Source organism: Cottoperca gobio, chromosome 1, assembly GCF_900634415.1.
Source record: "Cottoperca gobio chromosome 1, fCotGob3.1, whole genome shotgun sequence".
In the NCBI taxonomy this organism is placed as follows: Eukaryota; Metazoa; Chordata; class Actinopteri; order Perciformes; family Bovichtidae; genus Cottoperca; species Cottoperca gobio.
This window is the reverse complement of record NC_041355.1, coordinates 4,899,938-4,924,300: the sequence shown is the minus strand read 5'-3', so window position 1 is coordinate 4,924,300 and position 24,363 is coordinate 4,899,938. Positions and strand designations below refer to the sequence as shown.

The following is a 24,363-nucleotide window of genomic DNA, read 5'->3' as shown; positions in this document are numbered from 1 at the left end:
CAAGCTGGTTTACATTTGATTATGTGCGTATGATTATGAGCGTGATCCTTACCTGAGATAGAGCTTCAGTGCACTCGTTACCGTCTTAACGTCCCAGTCCTCGCTGGTAGACAGATCCACCTCGTTGCTCGTCTCATCTGAATGATTCACAATCATAAAAAGATTAATTGACTGGGGGGTAACAACACAAAGCTCCAGCCAACTATTGTTTTCACACTAAGCAGCCAGAGATTCTGTGGGCAGCCTAGAAAGTCAAAATATGTAATATAAATATGTAACTTGTAATTAGCCATATGAGGATAAAAGCAGTGCTACTAGCCTTGGGGGGTCAAGTCTAACCTCAGTGGATATGGAAGAAAGTTACAGCTTCTGTACGGGGCTGCTGTTTCTATACTCATTACAAGTTTAATTAATCCCTCCCTACTTCACTGGCTCCACAGAGACTCAAGGGCTGTGTTGTGCTGAACATTCAGGGGGCTTTAGTCACACCTTAAGTAACCTCGAAAGAATTACAGAGGATGTGGAAGTGTAATGGGTCAGTGAGTGAGACACTTGCACCCTACAGGGCTCAGGTCACCACGCAGACTTTGGCTTAGTGGGTGGTAGTAGTGTTACCTATAATTCTAAGCTCTGCAGCCAGGAGGACGGTGCGTTTCTCCACACGCTCTGTCCACAAAATGGCTTGCCCAATACCAACTTCTGAAAGCAAATGTTTTTGAAAAGTGTTTGAAGCCAACGTGCGTCTGCAAATGTGTACGTGTTGAGATTGATGGGTTGTGCACAGGCTCTGTGGTCTGCTTGTGCACAAACAGGCTTGGGGACTTGGTTAAGGTCAAGAAGACAACAAAACAAACGTTTGACAGTAGCAGATGGAGAAGCATTGATTAGGAAGTCCAAATATATAATTCTTTGTTATTTTACCTTCGTTATCGACATTAAGCCCTTTGGGACATTACCTCACTGTGTGGTGGCTGTAGCAGCTAACGGTAGGACTGCAGCTCCCGTGATACACTTAGATGCAGAAAAGCATTTTGCCATACAAATCCATTCTGCAGGAAAGGTGTGTTAAACTAGAAGAAAATGTCCTGGCCGTCGAACATTTTCCAAACTAAGGAGAGGCGGATTTACAAACAAAGGAGTCCAATGAGAAAATGTGAAATTAAGTCCGATATAAACGTCACCAAATATCATGTATTGACCTTAACCAAAATAAATAATGGGTGTCATCAATCAGAGTAACGCATTGATGTGCGACACGTGTGCTGTAGACTTGTTGAATGGTAAACATAAGATACAGAGTGGAAGCCAACGGGTAAAAGAAAGAGAGAGTAAGCAAACGTGTCTGCTTCGACAGGCGTGTGATCCCTGATGGCTTCCTGTATGTTATGTTGTATGTATTGTTTTGTTTTTCTTTCCCATCTTTTTAATCATCTCGTGACCCATTAAGCTGCCTGTACGCTTCCAACATCGGATGAGGGGGGGGGGGGGGGCTGTTTCCAAGCATTACCTTTGCGAAATTCACACCCACATCAAGTCGTGATTGTCTAACAATCACAATTCTGTTGTCGAACAGAAGGTGAGAAAGGAGTCAGGGTTGTTCTTTCCCTAGCTCTCTTTTTTTATGCAGCTATTTCCGCAACTTTTTATGTGAACAACTAAGTGCAACACTCTGAATGTCTTCAAGAAGAGACTTCCTGGAAATGTACAGCTTTAACTCGCCAAGTGTGGCTTGTCAGAACGACTGCATTTGATTGACAAAACGTTGGACAAAGTAGTTATTTTCGAGCATAACCTGATTTGCCTCGCAACCTCTAGTGGGAGTCTGGACTCGAAGGGCGAAACCACCGGCTTAGACGTCCCAGGCAGATCCCGTCTGAACTGAACAGAGGGAGACGAGCCCACCGGCCACAGTGCGAGGGGCGTCACAGTGGAAAACTATGTTTAAAGTCATCAAGATTTTGTTTTTAAACTTAAATTATTAAACAAAAGAAGGGAGCCTTTTAAGCCTCCAGTCAGCTCTCTGCAATAAAATCGATTAATAGTCATTTCCGCCTTAAACCATGAAACTGTGGAACGTGTCGAGTAGTTCTTCCGAAACATTTCAGAGCATTCCTCAAATTTGACTGACTGGGAGACTCGTTTTCTATCACTCTGTCCTCTCTGATTGGACCCTGGCCATGTCGGTGGGTGAGAGATAAAAAGAAGGAGGAGTGGGAGGATCCAAAGTCTTAAGGGTTTAAAGCTCGCTTCACCCACTCACTGTGAATTGTTGTTTGGATGAAGGTTTGTGACTGTGTTGGTTTGTGTAAAAGTAGTACCAACTCTGTCATTTCAGGGATAAAATATAAGCTTCATGAAGATACGCCGTCCGATTAGTCTACATAGACAGTGAAACAACATTTGCAAACATTTAAAGTGCAAGTAATATCTCCATGTTCCACTTACAATAATATGTGGAATGTCAAGCCCACTATATTCAGGTTTTATAAAAACTTTAGAGTGCCGCAGCAGAGTGTTAATGGACTCCACAGCATGAGTCGGCACGTTGTGCAGCTGGAAGGTCTGGGAGAGGAAGCTGAGACAGGCTGCCTGAGTTTGTTGTCATTCTGAACACAGAGCTGAAAGTGAGCTGGTGTCTGCTGGAGACGACAGGAAACCAGAGAGCAGACATGGAGCAATAGAACGGACAGAGGACAAGCTCGATCGAAAAGGAGTTGAGTGAAAGGATTTCAAGACAAGCGAGAGGCATAAAGGAAACCGAGAAAGGCGACTGATAGAGACTAAACCAGCCACGAGCGCGAGAGGCGCTTTTAGTGCTGTGTTAATGAAGCAAAAGCCAAAAAAGTGCATGAATGTGGATGGGAGGGAGCCTGTCTGGCTTGTCTGGGGGATATTCAACTGAAATGAAGTGAGACAAAGATACAGGCACTTGTTGCACTTTAAAGAGACATGGTTCTGATCGGCTGAGTCATGGGCTGATTGTCAGGAACTATCTTTTTAATATCGCCCCGAAAGACACGTCCATGACGTCAGCACATTCAACTAACTGGGGGCAACCTAATATCACAGAGTGCAGAATAGCATATAAATTAAAACATTTAACTTCATTCAGCTCTCTACATTTCCAAAGCAGAAAGAAAAGACTTGGCTTTAACTTACCAATCATTAAGGACAGGAGCTTCTGGACCTTGGAGCTTACCCCAACAACTCTGTACAGGCCTTGGTCATTAATACCTGATAGGTAATACAAATAATGAAACTTATTTGTATAGCACTGATCTTAATAAAGAAAAGCAAACAACACATGAAAAGGCAAAGAAAAACAAACAATGAAATCCTAAAAATATTACACACACACACACACACACACACACACACACACACACACACACACACACACACACACACACACACACACACACACACACACACACACACACACACACACACACACACACACACACACACACACACACACACAACTATGCACCCTGTATGCGTTTTTGGAAACTATAGATCAAATAAATTAATATGTCATTGCAATTTAAGCAAGTTCAGTAAGACAACCATTTTCATGAAGAAATGTTGAGGGGCTACATCAAAACCTTTTTGTTTTTTGATACTTGAAAAGGTCGGATAAGCATGTTAAGACTGAAACAAATTATTAAGAACTCTAGTGCTACGCAATGAAATGCATTAGTATTATCTGCAGTAGACACTGCTTGCAGTACCTGCCAGTCACGCTTTTGTTTCAATATTGGAGCAAGTCTGCCCCCTAGTGTACATATAGAGACACTGCACCCATGTTACTATCCACCATTCTCATGATACATTTCCCCCCAAATAAATCACTTTGTATTTCTCTCAAGTGAGCTTTTCTGCATTTACATATGTGAAGCTCACCTCTCGTCTCTATGGCGCTGATTGAGTTCTTCATCAAAGTCAAACCCACTTCATCCAGCTGGGCATCAACTGCAGGTGGAAGAAAAGAACAACAATCTTTAATTGTGGCGGAGCAATGCGCTCATCAATCTTATTGACATTCTTTTACAGTTACAAAGTCTGGTGGAGCTAGGTTACTTACTTCCTCGTTCTTTACAAGTCCTCCCAAGATAGTGTCCAAACTGTTAAAAAAAAACAAATAAACATCTTTATGGCTTTATTAAAGCTCATCAAGTATACTTAAGCCTTGTGTTAAGCAGTATATGAGTGCAGTTATATTGAACTAAAACGATGGCAGTTACAGAATACAGTGGGGCTACATGACTCAAGCGTGAGTGGTAGATGATGACATAGTGCAGGCAGCTGACTCACAGGTTCCTTCCCACCCATGGCCTCCATCCAAAACTTGTGGTCATCCTCTGACAGAGCCTGTACTGTTAGCACCGTGCCTGGTCTGAAAGAGAGCCATACCACATCAGCATTAGGCAAAGTCTAGATGTACAGGGCAGAAAGGCAGTAGTGGATGTCAGTGTCAATATAAAACATCAAACACCCACTGCCAAGGGCACTTGCACCTTGGATGTGCAGTAACTACAAATGTGATCCCTATTAGTCATCCCAGCTGGTTGATGGGACCTACAATCACTTGGGACCAGGTGGATATCAAGTTACTCATCCCAATCAGAGTGGATGTGTGGACTCGAATTTCCATACTAAATCTTGCTCTTCTATTAATACTGCAGGGCAGGGCAGAGTTAAGTTAAGTGACACATTAGGCATCTATAACAGGACGGCGCAGCAGGGTGTGACAAATACTCCCAGCTAAGTGTGTGAGGCCAGTCCTCAAACACAAATCCTGCTGTCCTGCCCTCTACAATCGAAAACACACAAAGCAGCAAGCTAAAGCACAATCAGCAAGTGTGTGGAGCCGAGATATTCAAAAGTGTTCGTGTGGAATATCACAGCAGATAATCTATGTGCTCTGTGGACGAAGCACATGAGAATATTTACATAAGCATACATTGTTGAACAAAGTGACGTAAAATGAGACCTGCAACGACCAGCACGATATCATTACAGTGCGTTAGAGAAACAGCGTTAGGTGAAGATGTACCGATCTGTTATGTCGAGTTCTAAGCAGAACCTTCTGTCCAACATGTCTGTCGTTTTGCGGAGACAGGATTTGAGAGTGACAGACTCCGTCTCACCCTGAAAATAAAAGAAAACAAGCTCACAAAAAAACAGCATGTCGTTCTGAAAAGTGAAAGATTGCACAAGTGTTGAGATATCGTTAAAACGGTGTGCTATCGATAACGCACTGTTCTATGTGTTCTGTGACTACTCACGATCTTGCCACCAGATCTGTGGTCGAAGGTCACCATGTGCAGGATCTTCTGCTCTTTGACAAATGTGCTGTAGCGCTTGACCCAACTTGAGCCAAAAGGAGGTGGTCCTGCAGAAACAATGATGCAACGCAGACGTAAATCTTCATGCATAAATGGCAGAATATACCGTTTTCAGCTTCTCAAATATAGATTTCCTGCTTTTATCGGTTTTATATCATATTTAACTGAATGGTTTTTTGGGTTTTGGACAGAACAAGACATTTAAATACATCACCTTGGACTTTGAAAAACTGGGATTGACTGACACGCTATTTTCTGACATTTTATAGACCAAACAGTTAGTCAAGAAACTTACCGATAATGAAAATAATCATTAGTTGCTGCTCCACATTCAACACTATTTGGATCATAACAATCAGTTTTGCCTATTGCAGCAGTATTTAGAAAGACATCTGCAATGACAATGTGTGTCAGCCAGTGGAGCCACTTAAAAATAAAAATAATAATAGTTCACTTTGTGTGTATTTCAGCAGCATTTTGCAGGTGTATCACTCTGAATCACTGCTGGTTAGACAGTGAGTTTGAACCTCCATGTTTTCTACATAATAGGAACAAAAGATAATTACTAGTCTGTCCAAACTTTCCTGTCACAACACTTTAGATAATGTCACACACAAACTACAGTTTTAATACGGCGCAATCCCTGATATAGGACAGTTTGTCATGTGTTCTTGCCTTGACTACATTTCCTCCGAGCAGTGTCTATGAATGGGTGTAATACGACACATTAAAACACTGAACTATATAAAGGTCTTACGTTTTTCCTGTACATAGAGGTAGCCTTCAAAGCTGATAGGGCTGGTCTGTCTGTATTCTTGAGGTGCATCCCTAATCCTCTTCATCAGCTCGTACACCTCTGACCGCGCGCCCTCAAATCGACTCCTTGTCTGGAGGGGGGGGGGGGGGGGGGGGAGAGGAAGCAAACACACGCTCCAGGAAGTCACTTCCTGATGCTCAGCGGTTACGTAGGGCAACCTTACTAATGAGAGGTCACTGCGAATCCAAACTTATGAGCTTCCCTTGGAAACTCCTTTATCTTCCTGAAATCAGTTGAGTAGTTGGTAATAACCTAAAACTAAGAATGAAAGTGAGATAAGGCTCTAATGGCACTGCAGTGAAACTTCGATGATAGATATGATTCATGTTCAGAATTTTTTCTCAGGAGTTGGTGGTCAAATATTGGACTTGTATCTGACAGACAGCGACTCTAACGGCCCATGATGCTCTGTTTTTAGCTTAGTGGTAAGTAGGAAATTATTTTGTAGGTTAGCCATAGGAACTTGATAAACCCTTATAAAAGGTTTTGTTCCACGGGCCTTTCTGACCTTGAGATAGACAGATATAGTAATAAAACATTAATATTCCTTACATTCTGAATATTGATCTGAAGTGCTCTTTTATAATGGTCAAAGTCCTTGGCGAGCTCAAAGCCCTGGTGATAAAAGGTGAAGACAGTCTGAAAGAAGGCCAGCATCTAAAGAGATCACAACACAGGGACAAACAGATAAGAGATGTTAATATAAAGAGTCAGCAAGTGAAAGAGAAACTCATCAAAAAATAACGCATAACTTCACCCCATGTGACATATCCTAGATTTCCCCTTGCTTTTATTAAAGTGAAAAACAAGTGCTGACAAACCACTGAGGTGAGTCACTCACCGGCTCCACACACTCAAACTTCTTTCTCTCTTGAATCTCCTGCAGTTTGCACACATAGTCCAGTGACTCCTCCTGAAAGTGCTGCCTCATGGTTTCCACCTGGACGTCTGCCTGTGGAGGTGGAGAACACACACCGTGATGATTATAGAGACGGTAGCATCGAAGCAAAGAAGAAACATTATGATCTTTGTGACTCAGTAGAATTTTAGGTTTTGTTTTTGGCATTATATTGTTTGTTCAATCGTCAATGTGATTGCTCGGAAATCTTTCAGTGAAATCCTTAAAATAATAATATTTATTATTATTATTATTATTATTATTATTATTATACATACACACACACACACAAACACACAATATATATAATATATTAAATAAATAAAGCAATTTTAATATGTGATGTACCTTCGTACTACAGCAAGATTGCTGGCTGATGTCATTACCAACTAAATGTCAACTACTGATAATTAACACTTTTAATTCACTTTGAAATGAGTAAAATCTAAGGTCACAAAGGCCATTTCACGATAACTAATGTTGTCATTTTAAGACCTTTTTATGCCACTGATATGATAATGCAAGTACACCCTTTCAAAGAGCAAAGAACTATTAAATATCAAAGATATTCAAACATTAGAATTGGATTGCCTAAATTAATAAAACATATATTAAATAAAACCACAAAACCAAAACAATAAATAAATACAATGGAACGATATAATACAACGTTACCAAAAATGTGTAATGTCTGCGCAATGCTCACTTCATTTCGGTATCATGTTTGCTAAAATGTTGGTGACATACTTACAAACAAACACAACAGTCAATATCGAGCTCAGCAAAAACGATCGAGGTCATGTCCATACATCATACGGTACATCAATAACGCATTAGGTTCACATATTGATTTACATAATATGTGCTACTGGTCATTGAGTTGCCTTAAAAACTGGACAGAACCAGAACAGCCTGCAGTCATAATGTCAACATCTTCAAGTGCCCTCACCGGTTGGTGTATACAACATATGAGTACGCCTTAAATGGCTACATGGCTTGGCAAAGACCAGAAGGCAAAAACATTGTTTAGTGCGAGGTTGCTGAATTCTCCACAATTTAAAAAAACATTTATGTCATGGTATGAATTGTTCCCTAAGCTACAGCAACCAGGTTTGACCTTGGGAGCACAGCACAAGTGAGCACACATTTCCTTTCCAAACAAGCCAGGAAAAGTGTTGCTGCAAGGCACGTCATTGGAAACCCACATGGTCCAACAGGCTTTGCAGCGAGGCTCTCCCCCCCCCTCGTCACTAAAGGCAAAAACCAAAACAGGGATTCTGAAACTAAACAAAATCTGGTTTTCTATCCGTTTTGCTTTCATAATGAATTTCTATTCTGCATGTTACATGTCTGTCGGAGAGTTTAAGCAAGGATAAATACCTCTTGTAGCTGTGGCTCTTTCTTTTTTGCTGACATATTCAGAAGCTTTTCCAGAGAGCTGTAGTACTTCTCCGTTTCTTTCTCATACTTCTTTCTTTCCGCCTTAAGAAGGTAGTGGAAGGAAAGGAAACATAGAAAAGGAAAACAAAAAAATACTAGATTATTCTTGAGGACAAAAGGATTCAGAACTGTGTTTGTGGTACAACTCATATGCTGTTAGCATCCAATTGTAAACTATGGATTTGTTTTTTAACAATCATTAAAACAATCACGGAGCACACAAACAGATCAACTAAAGACATGCAACACATGTTGGGAAGAGAAACCATCATACATTACCCTTACTGTACCAAGATGGTCTTTCCTGAACTTCTCCAGAGGTTTCATTAAGGTTTCTGTGATGTTTCTCATCTAGACAAGAGACGGACAAAGCCTGCATTATCGCTCAACGCAATGAAAAACCCCAATGATGTTTAATACAACATGACACAACAATATTGTTAGTGTGTGTTGACTCTAATGACTTAATTACATAACAATTTTTTTTCCAAATATTAGGGGTGTCACAATTTAGATTGGAAATTGTATAGAATTGAAAGTCAAATCCAAACGTGGAATTGTGACACCCCCTAATGACGAATAAGTATTCTATACTATCGTTGGCATGTATTTTCCCTCATTCCATTTCTGCTATGCCGGCTGCAGGACATGTCTGTGCCTGTATGCCTCTCCTACTTTTCCTTACTTTGCACTGTGATGTCATCCCACTGTGCTGAGCAGTGCTGAGCAGTGCTGAGCAGAGTGTTTAGCATTATGGTCTGAGCCAGGCGTTAAAACAATCATCTCAGTCAGCTACTGATGATGGGCCCTCTCCCTAACCTCAGACACTACAGACAGACATTACAACAGAAGGACTGTTCATAGCAAGTCTCAAACATCTGCCCAAAGAAGATTTTGAAAGTATTTTTTTTATACAATCGCTGGGCATAAAACTATTTCCTAAATTAAAAGGAATCTTAAAATGAGGAGCTTTTACAAGAATATCTATTACACAACATCTACAGCGGTCACAAATAAATCACAAGACAAGCATCATCTTTTATATCACAGTACAGTACCTAGTGACACTTATAACACTTCAAGGTCGCAGTTTATAACCCACTGCTACCATTACAATCAGGTATCCTTCCTGCATACTGGTTGAGTGAGTTCTGTAGTTTATAAATTAGCAACTTTACCAACTGCCTGTAGCAGAAGCTAGTTTTATGGTGGTGTGTCGTAATGGGCTGCATTGTTGCGGACCTTGTCGCTGGTAGTAGCTTCCGGGAATCTGTCTTGGTATTTAAAGCTTGGCTGTCATAAAGTGGATCCTGTCCTCTCTGCAGCCACTCCCAGGCAAGTGCTGTGTGACAATGACCCTTAGACAGGCACATGGGGAGGAACTGTTTGAACACTATCAATTATACTCATACACCCACTAGGGAACGGGACCTGCAGTGCCTGCTGGATGCTGTGGCTGTACTATACGCTGGAGGAAATTATATTATGAGTGTCTGTCTGGATCTCTGGCGGATGACAGAGCCAGACATTAATAGATGCAAGTCCCAAATATGGGCAGTAACAGGTGTAGGCTGGTTGGAAATGCACACAGTGCAAGTGGGCACGGTTAAACAATTCATGTGCAATATACCACAGACAGACAGACAGACAGACATTTCCCCTGGCTTTCGAGCAAGTTTGAACTGGTTGCTCTCACCATCAGCTCTCTTTGGTCTTCGAGGTTCTTGAGGAATGAGGAGAACTCTTGCAAAGATTCATCTGAAGAAAAAAATAAATAAATCAAACACAGTAATAGATGCAATCATTCTGCCTCTCTCTCTCTCACACACACACTCACACACACACACACACACACACACACACACACACACACACACACACACCTTAAAATACATTATAGTTAACAGCTGTTCCCACCATAGGTGCACATCAAAAACTGTGTTAAATTTGCAGGTAGAGAAAGAACTGTTAATATAAATTTACAGTGCAAGTCTGTGTGGTGGTAACAACACCAGTGGATAGTTTCCTCCTTGTGTTGAGGCACCTACTGAACACTTACCGATACATTTCTCATCATCTGTCTTTGCATCGCCGATGTACTCAAACTGAAACTCTCCCAGGCACTGTGCGAACTTTCGCTGCGCCATCCCAAGCTCTGCAAGAAAAAATTCAAATATTAAAACCATTACAAGCATTGCATTTAAAAGGAGACGCAATGCTTTAAATTATTATACAGAATGTACTACAGATCTACAAGTTTCATTGTCCTGTTCTGAGGAAACAAAAGAAAAATGTACCGCAACATAAGCCCTTATAAAAAGTAGGTGTAATGCATCATTCAGAGTTTGCCATTTTTTTTTTTGCACTTTGCAAACATCCTGTTTGTCTACAGTCTGCTACATCCTGTTGCACATCAAACTCTAATGTACCAGGAGGACAGGTGCCACAGGTTAGCACATGCCAAAAGAAAGAGCTAAGTATATTTAATCTTCTGTGTGCCAGTCATAGCCAACGCCAATAAAGAGAAAATAAATAGTACGATGCTACCAATGTATGACCCAAATGCTGGATAGCCACAGAAATAAGTTGAAAGTATACCCTCGAGTTGTTCAATATAAGCAAAGTAAATATTGTAAACTCCTTCGTATTGCCTGTGCAATATGTCATTTACAGTGTGTAAATGTACATCTATAGCACTGATGACATACACAAAAAGCAATTGCAAACTTAGTATCAGTAAACCTCATATTAAAATGTATTGCCCAGCCCACATACCCTAAAACCAAACAAAGGCAACAACCAATATCTCTCCTGAAAAGCTCATCATGCTGTTGCAAGTGCTGTTATGAGACTTGGCTGATATCAAAACAACAGACCAAAAACTACAGGATATATAGATGTAAATGTCATGCCTAACCTCAGGCTAGCCAAGCCTCTGGCAAGCCCTAACATGGGTGACTACTCTCTGAGACGTGCACTAAACCCTGGAAACCAACCCTGTATAAATGCTCTTGGATCTGCATTAAAAACAATTTCAGATTTTGAGAGATAAATGCTGTTTAAGTTCCCCGTCCTTGCAAACCAGTGTGCACAGCAAACCAAATCTATTTCCAAACAGTGAAGAGAATCCCCGAGGTGGGATCTCTGACCCATGGCAGTCCCCTAGGGAAGCATGACAGAATGCGGCAGGGGTATTTTAAGACTCGAGCTGTGAGCAGTATACTGGAGGAGCAGTGTCATTAGATTTGGCAGATAGCTGGGACTCTATTGGTAACAAGTAACTGAGCTACTCTATTGAATAGAGTTCTGACTCTGCTGAGCATCTGTAACTGCTACAAAAGCAGTCGACGTCTGACTGGAGTGTAGAGCTACTTATGAGATTATATTTTATAACAGAGTCATTTCAGAAATTATTCTAAATTTGTTTTTTAGTCTAAAAATTGCTAATGATAATAATAATGAGAAATAACCATCATTCTCCCAAATAGTGATTTTTAAAATTTGATCATTATTATGTCTGACCAAGAAAAGTGATGGTTTTCAGTCATTGTTTTGCTGTTCACAAACAAAAGGTCTCTAAAGACAGCAGAGGTCATCCAATATTCTCTGAAGGAAAAGCCCCGGACGTTACAAATCTTAATTAACAAAATCCCTTTGCAAATGCATTTTTTGTTGTATATGGATAATAATAATAAAATGTCATAATAATAGTAAAAAAATTAAAATATAATAACAAATAAAATATAGAACAATCCAGCAAAAATAATATTTTATTAATTTATTTTAGCTGTCTTGTTAATATCTATCCATGTCTATCCTGCTGCTTGCACACTCCAGGTTCTCTGAGCAGTGTGTGTACACATGCTATGGATTAAATCTATAACGGGGCACAAAGCCCAAACATGTGAGAGGTGTTGTTGGACGATGTCTGCCTGAGCCTGGCACAAAGGGCATAGCTTCTGCCTCAATAATTTATTTCAAACGGTTTCAAATCCACTGCCCGTTGCTCTTCAACTCAATCCCAAATCATTACAATCCCAAGCACACAAGGAAAACGGGCAAACAAACACCTGTGGTTGATTCCTTTGGTCAATTTGTGTAAATCATCGAACGACAGGAAACTGAGGGATTCAGACAATGGGACAGCTTGTGCATTACAGTCTTTACAACTGTTTGTTCTTTAAGTATGTCTTAATATAGCACTTGAAGGAAACGTTCTTTCTTTACTTGTGGGTGAGGGTGAGCACATATAAAGCAAGCTCAGTATTAAAAATTAGATACAGCTTTTTTTATCCACATGAATGTAGCAAATATACTATTATGACAGCAAGCAAAACAAAAGGATTCATAACTTGTTTACGTCTGCTAATAGCTTATTTCTTGGCTCGTGAACTTCTGCAAGACACTGCACAGACCTAACTTTAGATCATTAATCAAAACTGGAGAGGGTCTACATTAGTCCTTCCCTAAGATACCACAGAGACATGGTAAACAAAAAAAAGGCGACTGCACAAGCACATTTAAGAGACTGATAAGTGAAGTTCTTTGTCTCAGGCACCTCTTTAACAACAGTATTTTGGTGAGGTCAGAGGAGGGAGGGGTTTTATGGGATGCCTTATTATTGTCATCTTATAATACGATGAGAGTTGCTCCAAGAATTCATTAGGCATTAGTTTAGAGTAGAAAAAGTTATATTATCAACTTGCGTCAACCACACCAAATCATTTTGGAGCTCATATTACCTAATACACTACAAGCTTTTCACTTTTTGGCCAACATGTTTCTGTGACAGAGGTGACTTCCATCTGGTGTAAACACAACCTGATGAACTGCTATGTGGGAGTATTTAAGTACGGGTTACGGGTATTATTTTCAAAATAAAAGGTATGGCAAATATAAGCCTGTAAGGTCATTATTTTGGAAGCAAACACTTGCTATGCTGAACATAGCAATTTTCTTTGAAGTGACTTTAAAATCTAGATGGAATCTAAACCACACAGATGGCTAAAATCCAGACCCGGGAGTACAAGTCCATAAAAGGTGATTCTGGTCACTCTTGTGTAGGCAATACGCTTTCATTTGCAGCACATGGATTGACTGCAGAGAGCACAAACAATTATATATTGTTATAGTCTAGGATAGAGACAAGACATACGTTTCATTGGATCTAGCCTCTTATACTAGATATAAACTGCTAGGCTTTATTCATAGATGCATGACTTCAGGCCTCTAGCACTGACTGCACCACTATGATCATATTTCAACACTGCTCATGCTTTTATTGTCCACTTGTCAAACACAATGTAATAAGACTATTGTAACATACAGCCATTGAGTGGAAAGAAAGTGGTTAACACTCACCACACCACTCGCCACCAATGAAGCACCATCTTGCCATGAACTCGAGTTTCACTTATGTTTTTCTTCTCCTGTTTAGTGCTATACTTTCTTTTGACAGACGATCCATTTTTTGTGTTCTGCTTATGTCAGTCTGTCTTTCACTTTTACTCATATGCCTTACATCATGGTTATTGTTTGAACTTATTTCTTGCTTTTATGCAGGCTGCCAACTTCACACCAGGGCCAGGGACTACAGATGAAAACCAGAGTCCTGGCTTATTATGGCATATTTACAGTAATGTTTATTAATATGTCCCTGTGAAAAAAACTGAATCAATGGAAATAAATAAAATAACGTGGGAATCCCTTATAGTGACTAACTCACAGATAATTATCACCAGCTCCCCTCAGCTCTATGGAACATTTTAGCATCTTTCAGCACATTGTTTTGGTTAACTTATGTTAACTCATGGGTATTGTTTCCAATCGCAGCAGGAAACTGGTGAACATATTTGAGAATTTAAGCACTAAAGAGACTTAAATAAGTTGTTGCTCAAAACAGAGCTAAAAGAAGGGTGTCTATTTGACTTCAATTTGGTGGGTGGCCAGAAAAACAAGTAAATAGTGTCTGTTGGGTGTGTAGTTAGGCTAATGTTTCACATGGAACATAACAACTGTATTCGGTTGACAATAACGTCATTATTGCTTTTACAGGTAGTTCCAAAAGCCCCATTTTTAACATTTCTTCTTCTGCCTTTCAATTATGTTTTAACCCAAGGCATGATCTTAGGCATCTTGCTGTTTGTCATCACTATACCCCATCTTAGTGACATCATTTTCAAAACATAACATTTACTGTAATTGCTAAAACTCAAAGAGTCTTTGTTGGCCCTTCTAATGATCTTTATATCTAGGCTTGAAACTAAGAGTGACCAAGTTTCTCAAGGCTGCGGCTGTCTGTGCTTTGAAGCGATCTGCCAGAGGCAGGTGGGGAAGATGAGTCCGTCATCTTTTAAATCCCCGTTTCAAACCTTTTATAGAAAAGCAATTTAGGAGGTTGTATATTGTATTATTTTATGCTCATACTTCGTCTCTACCACTCATGTCTTTTCTAGTGCTTTTGGTTTTGCTCTTGTATGGCTTTGTTAGCAATGTTTATTTTTACATATTTTCCACCTGCTTGCCAGCCAAGAAAGAAGCGTCAGCTACAGCATGCGTTTATGTTTTAACTAAAAAGTACATGTTATAATATGTTGTTGTTAGTACAAGCGGTAGTAGCAGTAGCATGTGAAGTTCTTTAATGAGTTTTATTGTTAAATTGAGTATTGATGGGTAATCAGTGACCCTTATGGAGTCATTGTTGGTCAATATTTGGTCAACAAAGTGTTCAAGTGATCCCAAAACACACACGAATGTCGAGTGGAAAGTCGAGCTCCACATAGTAAAAACATGTTTTGACAACATTACACTGAACCTTGACACACCTAAATATACGACACACACTATATGTGGCGAAGAGTCAGGGCAGTATCCAGCATCACTGTGGTAAAAGATAATGAAGAACTGATGGTATTATGACAGTAACATTTATGTCATTCAAGCATTCTTCAAGGTGTGATAAGAGTCCTACAATTGTTTCCTGCCTCACTGCAGAACATAACAAATTGAGGAATTTAATAGGGTTGTTGAATCTTTCATTGCTTTGCCATCTCTTTCATAATGTGCATACCAATTCCTACTTGTTTTATTTTAATTAAACTCTTTATTTATGATCCAGAGATATATCTTAAGCGAATTGGGGTCGTGCACATTTTTACTGTTGCACTTTATTAGAATATTAAGAGTATCCTTTATCTCAGCAAAGACAGCGCTGGGGCTCAGGTCACTGTGGGCAATTAGTGTGTACTCCAAGAACAGTGATGTCAAGGGATAGATTTGCAAGCTCTTTATTGGAGCCATATGTGAGCGTGGTGCACAGATCACACCCATCCACAATCTGATTACACAGGCTGCATGCATGTTGCACTCACTGCAGGGTGGACAGTTAATATGAGAATATATGAGGCCAAGCTGTGTGGACTTCATTACATAAAACATGAGGAATGACTGTTATCCGGTTACATGAAGCTCCACAGTTAAAAATCGACTGCAGGCCGCATTCAGAGGAGGAAGAAATAGCGACAGCATTTGTGTTCCTGTGCAGTGTCAATTGAAGTTAAAACAGCAGAGATCAACTGGATACAATCAGTGGAGCAATAAACACAAGTGTCAGATGAGAGGTCTGCATAACAGATTGAAATGATAGCTGCTGCCGTAGAGGAAAGAACTATCACAAGATAGAAATACCACACACACACACACTAGGGCACACAAGTCCAAGGCAAAGGCTTCTCTTGCTTTTTGCCTTTTAAAGCAAGGCATTTGAGAGCAAACCTGGGAACTGTCAAACTTGGCTAGTTTCTCTGCACAAAGCCAGAGACCCCGGTCTACTAGCTTCAGCGTGCAAGTCATACAGTCCTCACCATACATATATGATATTACAGGCCCAATTGTAATAGGAAAAACATGGAAAAAAAAGCCTAGCTCTGTGACAAACATTGGTGCCTGTGTTCAGAGGAGGTGGGAAGAAAAACAAAGAGGGTGCTGAATCACAGGGCACTGGTTATTATGGAGCACCACAGACCAAAGCAGAGGTCGCCACTGTCACAACGAGACAGCAACAATATTCAAAAATCACAAGTGTGACCAAATAATACTAACTCAGACACCCACTTCCTAACTTTTAGTTTTACCTTTTTAAAAGCTAGTTGGTGCACTTTAGAGTTAAGATCATTATGTAATGCGTACTGTGTTCCCAAGGTCAGTGATGAACTTCTAGCTCAAAATATCATGTAAATTCAACAGTCAGGTAAGGATCTTGTTGGACAAGGTCATGATTATGACTGATCATTTTATTAACATTTTACAATTAACATTTAACAATTGGTAAAAATATCCAAACTGTATTCAACTTTTTACAGTCAATCCTTTTCTATGCTAACACCTCAGGCTTCTGTGACATGGGGCTTCATGTTTATTTCATCCATCTCTTCAAACCTTATCACCACGTTTCCTTAATTACAGTCATGCTGCAAAACATCACTAGCAGCACATTTCAGTATAAAATATCACAAAGGTTAGTGTGCCTAAGATAATTAACATTAATTATCCAAACTTGTTTTCTACTAACACTATGCCTTAAAGCAGGAAATGTAATAGTTCTGGCTGTAAAATGTTTCCCCAAAACAAACCAGAAAAGGTATGCATGTGTCAAAGTTCAGCTGCTGAAGATGTCCACTGTGTATTCATTGGCGCCTGTTGCACTGATGTTTGTTATGATTTCTACAGTCTCATCAGATGTGCCACTTAGGTCAAAGCTTGCCTGGTCCAGGCTCTCCAACAGCGGCCTTTCCACAGTCCTTCCTGTTCCACTCTCCCATCTTTTCCAGTCCAAATCCCTGCTCCACACTCGCCTCCCACCTTTGCCCTCGACAGAGCCTGCCCACCCATCCCCTCCCACAACCTCTCTCTCCCCCCAACTCCCTGCCCATAAAGCATTACTTCATTCATGACTTCCTGATCCTCAAAACAAGTATGTAGGGAGAGGCTGCGCCGAGCAGTATCCTGTCAATAATGACCAATTGGCTAATGGAAGATATATCAGCATCTGGGTCTTCTGTTAGCACATATCCAAAAAAGTCACAGTACTTCATGCTATCAAAAAGGTGCTTCAAATAGTTCTCAACACTTTTACTTACACCAAAGAAAAAGAGCCCCAAAAGCATAGTGGAGCTATCAAGCCTCATTTTCATAGTAGGTCTTGTTCTCTCTGGAGTGAGAGATGAAAAAGCGTTCCTCCCACATGACTTCACGTCTTGGACTAATGCGATTTTAATGAAAGATTGTGATGTGGCTCTTTGGCAGCATCAGTAATGTGATTACTGAGAGCAGCAGTGAGCCAAAGCACACCATGGCCGGCTACTCTTAAACCTGTCTGCCAATGAGAATAAGACCTTCACATGGCTGGGTATGTGGAACTGAAAGTGAGGGCGGGGGGGAAATATATAAATGATTTTGCCTTATGAGCCAAACGATTAATTCATCATAGGAAGTCCAGCTGTGGAAATGACTATGATTGACCCCACTGCAACTCTGTCCAACTTCACTTTTCAGATGATTGCAGCAATAACAGGACATGCAAGAAAAGAAACACTATGAAACCAATAAAACTGAAGACATTCAGAAGGGTAGATATGTTCATATGTTCTTCTACAAACGAGAAATCAATGTGTTTGCTAAGATCAACAGTGAGCGGTGGTTGAGAGGGTACAGACGGGACACAGTTCCTGTGGGGGAAACCCTCTGAAACAGAAGCACATCTGCATGTTGCTCCACTAGTGGGCACTTCCATGTCAAGGCTCTCTGGCTCAGGGCCCCGCTATGAGGTTTCCTCTCAGAACCAAGGACTTTCCGTAGTGGAACATCCTCCCTGTCACTGAAAGGCTGAGAGGGGAATGGGATATGGAGATCAACAATTGCCCTTTTGTACAGTCCAAACCAGGGCTGAACGGGAATTATCATATTTGCGTCATTATTCTCACGTTCATTGTAAAACATTGAAATGATCATAGTGTGATTTTCTCATCAGTACCACACAAAGTCTGTTGAATATGATTTGTAGGCCGAGACATACCTGCTGCACCACCATACTTCCTTCAGAATGGGATTTTGAGGAGGCCAGATTGGGATTCACTCATTCATTCTGAAGCCAAACATAAACTAGATCATTTTATAATACATGTGTTTAATCCACACCGTTAATTATAAGTAGTTATCAAGACTAAATATGTCAAGGTTTCCTACAGAATGCTAGATAAACCATTTTTTACAAGCCTGCCGAGTGTTAGATCTCATGGTGTGACCATCATATACGGAGAGGATTTAACAGCTTAGCCTCCCCCAAATCAACTTCACTCATCAAAAACAACTGTCTGAGCTTCAAAGCTGCAAAGCACAAACAAGGCCGATTTAGAAGGAAAGAAACTGATGGGCTATTTTGTATGATCTCTATGAAGAGGAGAACCAAAGGGTCACATTCTCAAGAGACGAGATTGTGAGAGTAATGTTCCGGTATTAAGAGCAATGCAGAAGCTGAGCTCCACCCAGAGAAACGCTGTTACTTTATAACTTAACTTGAGCTATAGCTAAAACTACTGCGAACTACATAATACCACTGGGCTTAGACAAGAGTCTGACAACAGGGGTGACAGTCGGTCTGCAGAAATAGCCTCTAATGTGTGAGGTATGAACCTGGTGCAAGGATTTGATTATGAAAACAAACTTCAATCCCTTCCACTGTACATTAATCAAAGTGAAAGGTGCAATATTTGTTTCTGGACACTGGGAGCACAACATGTGGGACCACACAAGTTACACAATTAGCTAAGTTAAGTAACGATTATCTTCATTATCAATTGTTTGGTCACAAGTTTCCCGAGCCAAAGACGACTTCCTCTTGTTCTAACGACAACATTTCAAACATATTAAGTTTCCTTCCATTTAAGACTAAGTCAATCCGGAAATGTTCAAATTTGTGAGGCGAGAACCAGCATATTTTGGGCATTCTTCCTTAAAATGTTACTTAAACGATTAAGCAATTATTGATGATAAGTTGATGCAGATTAAGTTTCTAGTGATTGACTAATTGTTTGCGCTCTACCTGCAACATGAGTGTCATCATTGAAACGCATACACTTGACAGCTACTCAGTTTGGATGAATCCGCCTCGCCCTAAAATTAAATATCAAGTCAGGACACACCATTTGTTAATAGTAGAGTATTGTTTTATACGCCTAACCATGTGCATTAATATTGCATGTGCATTAATATTGTGCTGTGGCAGTTGGATAATGTTTAAGTCGCTCTACTAGGTGTTTACTCTCCTTGCTAAGGAGAGTAAACACCTCATGATTACAGTTATCAAAGAATGTCAAAAACAGTCATTTGACAAAAAGGAGGGAGGAAGGGACGAGCCACATTTTCAAAAATGGTCTCCACAGAGTGAAGAGAGCGCTGCATTAATGTTGCTACATAAGAACATGACCATCAGTTCCTTCCTGAACTTTCAACTGACTTTGCATTACTCCCAGTGGGAGTCTGTGACCAGGGTTCCTTATTCCTTGTAAGAAAAGAAAGAAGTCAACGCGGACCTAATGAGGGTTAACACACTTGATACATGGCATGATATGCGTCCCTATGTTGCACACACTTAAAATCAACATTTTTAAAAAGTGACGAATAGTTTAGCCTTTAGTCATATAGGGCATGAAATACAAGACGTGACATGTCCTCCTGAGACATGATACAGAGTGTCAGTCTACACAAACATAGCAGAGCATTAATATCAACTCATCTGTGAGCGACAGTGAATACCAGAGTTCACCGTGGTGCTCTGAGGACGTTTGCCTGGTAACTGAGGCTGAAGAAAGTGACACAAAGATGTGTTATTGAATGCTGAACCCATGGTGTGATTAATTAGCTTAAAAATAACTGCCCTCCTGAGATGTGTACACAAATTAATAGATCTAAAGTGTATGCAATATAGAGGTGTAAGAAACTATCATAATATTATGTTTTGGTATACTGTAGCGATTCTCAAAAACACAGTAGAACATTTTAATTAATAGTTTAAAATGCAAACATACGTGGTTCAGCTTACACAAAAAGTAGTACTATGATGTTACAGGGACTGCAATAAATGCAAATGTAGATCAAATTGTTCTGATTGTATAAAAAAAGTTAACTTCTTTTAAGGTAAACTTTAAAAAAGAGGTTTTACAGTTTTCCCAGCGATACAAAATAGATATTAGAGAGTGAATGACGTGTTTAGCTTCCTATCAAAAACCAGTATGCAAACAGTAATAAAGGAGTGTTTGTTGAAGTAAACAGGTTTTATTGTTTTCTTTTAGTTTTTACCACAGTATCGAAGTTCAAGAATCATGGAATTTCACTGGCATAGGTATCGACAACTACTTTTCTGGTATCGTGACATCCCTAGACAATAGACCACGAGTATGCACATAAATATGCACATAAACTCTTAGCACAACAGTACAAGAAGACGGTGTGCAGCAGAAGGAGCTACAGCAGCATTAGGCCATGCTGGGTTCCTATCATGTTATCTACTATAAGAGCAAGACTGAATCTATAGAAGAGGTGACAGAGCAGAGGCTTCTCTTGTGACATGAACAGACAGCTTGAATCCACAGATCCATCACGCCTCGTGTCAACAGTGCTGAAGCTTCCTTGGCGCACACACACGAGGCACCTACATACCACAGCTACTTCATTTAACTACCACCACACACACTAAAACATTAACCAGGAGAATCCCTTCATGACCTTTTGACTATGTGTCAAGTGTATACTTTCCACCAAAACATGGAGCACCTGCTGGACTGACCAACCAACAACGTCCTCAGAGCTCAACCTTACTAACAAAACAACTCCAGGAAGAAGCTGCAGCCTGCATGAATATGCCTCAGGCTGAGGACTAGTTTTGAACTCACCATCACATTGTAAAACCTCTTAAACTCTTAAAATTAGTTTTAATTGCTCAAAATCCTCCATTTGGACACAATCTTATTAGGTGATAACTCAAAATGCGCAATAATAAATGACAATATTAAATTGTTTAGGCAGAGTAAGGATTTTTGGCACAAATTCACCAACTTCCAAGGTGGTGGTGGTGGTGGGTGGTGGTGGTGGGGGGGTGGAGGGGGTTAGATAATGATTTCTTAGATTGCTGTTCAGGTTTGACAACATCTTGCTGAATCTTAATGAATTGTAGGGCTGTCCTAAAGTGAAAACGAAAGACTGTGAGACTAACATGCAGCATTGAAACAAACATGGAGTAAGCCGGCTGAAGGTTTTACAGTAAAAAGAACATGTGTGACCGTCCAAATCACTAAAGCAAGTGTAGCTCGAACATCCTATCTGTCAACACTGCACAATTGATATACGGTATACATAATTATGTGTAAGGAAGGATATTGGTGTCAAAAATAACATTCACACACACAAATAAAATTCTTTGGTCGTTTTAAAAATACTTTTAAAAGACTAATTATTGTTAGATTAAGTACTGCAATGCATCTTTCAGCAACTGGGGGGGGGGGGGGGGATCTTCACAGCATTTAGATTTATTATGAAACATTATACTGGGAGATTCTCTAAAACAACACATACTGTCAGCAGTCCATTTTTTGATGACTGTGTGTTGAAGTCACCTGGGCTACCTTACAAACAAGCCCCGCCCACAGACTTTGAGTTCAAAGAGATAACAATGTAATCATTTTTTAACCCAGTAGACACTGTGTGGCTGAGAGCAAACTGAGCATGGGGGGTTATTACAAGAACTCAGGGCCTTTTGGTTCAGGATTAAAAACTGTCCTCAAAAAAAAACTAAATAAAAAGACAGCAGTTAAACATAAGAAAGGCAACGCCTTGATCTGGTAATCATGACTGTCCCTCACATCATCACTTCATTTATTCTGCAACTCTGCAGGCCGTTTCCCCTCACTCATAACATGAACAAATGGAAAAGACAATCATTGGCAAACTGAAGAAGAGGCTGTTAAAGTTACAATAGTGGAAACATGAAGACCCAAGAACTCTCAAGGCAAGTGCAAGACTGAACACAGGACTTTTCTTACAGTACAACGTTTAAAAAGTGTTTAAAAAAACAACTCACGCTTTGTTGCATTGATGAGGTTCTTCCCATCTTTGTACAGCTCTTTGATAAACCTGTTAGTTTTGTCCAGCTCTGCTTCGTGGGACTTTATTTTCTCCCTGAAGCTGGGGCTGTCCAGATAGCACTCACTGAACTCCAGCGGGTGTAGTCCCATTTCTGTGACAGATTGATAGCTTCGTTTTCAAAGAAGGAGAAACTGGTCAAAAATGACGCTGACTTTGTAAGTTTAAAAAAAAAAGTAGCCTTACAATTAAATTAGCCGCTCTTTCAGCTGGCAGACGGTTTCAAGTCTAGCAGAGAAAACATAGCTACGTGAAGTAGCAGCAGCAGCTAACGGTGGTTAGCATGGTAACTTCTGACACACGCGCATGGGTGTTGTTCCACAGTTGTCAAGTAACGAAAAGAGCAGCTAACAGGTATGACGGTCAAAAGGTGGAAACAATACGCTAAGCGGATGAAGTCGGGTCACAGGAGTTGTCAGTAAGTCATGGTAGCTGTATCCAGTTTTCCCTTCCTCCATCAAACGTACTCCACCTAGCAAAGTGACAGATTGAGAAACTCTGCTGACATCTGTGTGCGTGTAGCAAAACTTCTACAAAGACTATGTATCTTCTGCAAGATGGTTTCGTCTTGTCTACTTCCGCCTTTGCTTCGCTGCCGGAGAAAGCACGGATTTGGTTATTTGCAGCACGAAAGATGCAGTGGTGGAAGAAGTATTTGAATCTTTTACTCAGGTATAAGTAACAATGACAGACTGACAAAAATACTCCATTACAATTTGAAGTCTTACATTCAAAATAGTATTTCAGTAAACAAAGTAAAAAAAGTAGGTCATAGGCAGATAAATTAATTTTAAGTTTAAGTTTATTGCCAGGTAGGTTTTCACATACAAGGAATTTGCTTGGGTGCATAAACAAGAAACATAAAGAAAGAAAATAAAAAATGACATTAAAAATATTTTTTTGATAGTATTCAAAAATATGTATTATGTTTACTGTTTAAAAATAAAGTGCTAGGCTGCACTGCGCAAAAATATATTCTAGGGCAGGGGTTTCCTTAGTTTACTTGCTTGTTTCGCTCAATTCCTGGCTGAAAAAAATAAGTAAAAGTACCTTAAATTTCCATTTAAGTACAGTAATTGAGTAAATGTAAATGAGCATAGTTAATTTTCACCTCTTCTAGAAAGCTATGCTAAAGCTAAATGTAGCTTTAAAGTTTGTTGAGGTCTACAGTATGTTACACATATAGTTGCTTCAGCAAGATTTAAATGACTTTATTGAGAAGCAGGACTCAACATTAAAACACAGGGAGTGACAATTTATCTAAACACTTTCACGTCAATGCTTATTGCATGTAGCCCAAGTGTGTGTCCCTTGTATATTGTCATTACACACTGACTCTGATAATATATGAGAGGCAGAAACTGGGGATAACTGGCATGGTGGGGATTTAATTAAATTGAAATGAATTAATGGTCAGGCTCCAGCATATCTTAAAGATCTCATAGTACCTTATAAACCAACTAGAGCATTACGCTCCCAGACTGCAGGGTTACTTGTGGTTCCTAGAGTCTCTAAGAGTACAATGGGAGCCAGAGCCTTCAGCTATCAAGCTCCTCTCCAGGTGGAACCAGCTTCCAGTTTGTGTTCGGGAGGCAGACACACTCTCCACATTTAAGAGCAGGCTAAAGACTTTCCTTTTTGATAAAGCTTATAGTTAGGGCTGGCTC

At 40.1% G+C, this 24,363-nt stretch overlaps 1 protein-coding gene across 5 annotated transcripts in view; it reads right to left on the bottom strand.

The window, feature by feature from the left end:
* Positions 1 to 23,257, bottom strand: part of arhgap10 (Rho GTPase activating protein 10) — a 44,364-nt gene extending 21,107 nt beyond the window's left edge. Inside the window, exons 1-16 of one of the 5 annotated variants that reach the window (XM_029433525.1) lie at positions 22,883 to 23,256; positions 22,635 to 22,790; positions 10,563 to 10,658; positions 10,200 to 10,261; positions 8,783 to 8,854; positions 8,444 to 8,545; positions 7,007 to 7,117; positions 6,718 to 6,822; positions 6,106 to 6,235; positions 5,289 to 5,395; positions 5,057 to 5,151; positions 4,315 to 4,396; positions 4,085 to 4,124; positions 3,904 to 3,972; positions 3,160 to 3,234; positions 53 to 137 (exon numbers count right to left, since the gene is read on the bottom strand). In XM_029433525.1, coding sequence (XP_029289385.1) covers positions 53 to 137; positions 3,160 to 3,234; positions 3,904 to 3,972; positions 4,085 to 4,124; positions 4,315 to 4,396; positions 5,057 to 5,151; positions 5,289 to 5,395; positions 6,106 to 6,235; positions 6,718 to 6,822; positions 7,007 to 7,117; positions 8,444 to 8,545; positions 8,783 to 8,854; positions 10,200 to 10,261; positions 10,563 to 10,658; positions 22,635 to 22,788 — 1,385 coding nt within the window. In that variant the 5' untranslated portion in view covers positions 22,789 to 22,790; positions 22,883 to 23,256. Of the gene's footprint in view, positions 1 to 52; positions 138 to 3,159; positions 3,235 to 3,903; positions 3,973 to 4,084; positions 4,125 to 4,314; positions 4,397 to 5,056; positions 5,152 to 5,288; positions 5,396 to 6,105; positions 6,236 to 6,717; positions 6,823 to 7,006; positions 7,118 to 8,443; positions 8,546 to 8,782; positions 8,855 to 10,199; positions 10,262 to 10,562; positions 10,659 to 22,634 lie in introns of all 5 variants that reach the window. The other 4 variants (XM_029433543.1, XM_029433516.1, XM_029433551.1 and 1 more) reach the window with 4 other exon arrangements.
* Positions 23,258 to 24,363: the final 1,106 nt, after the last annotated feature.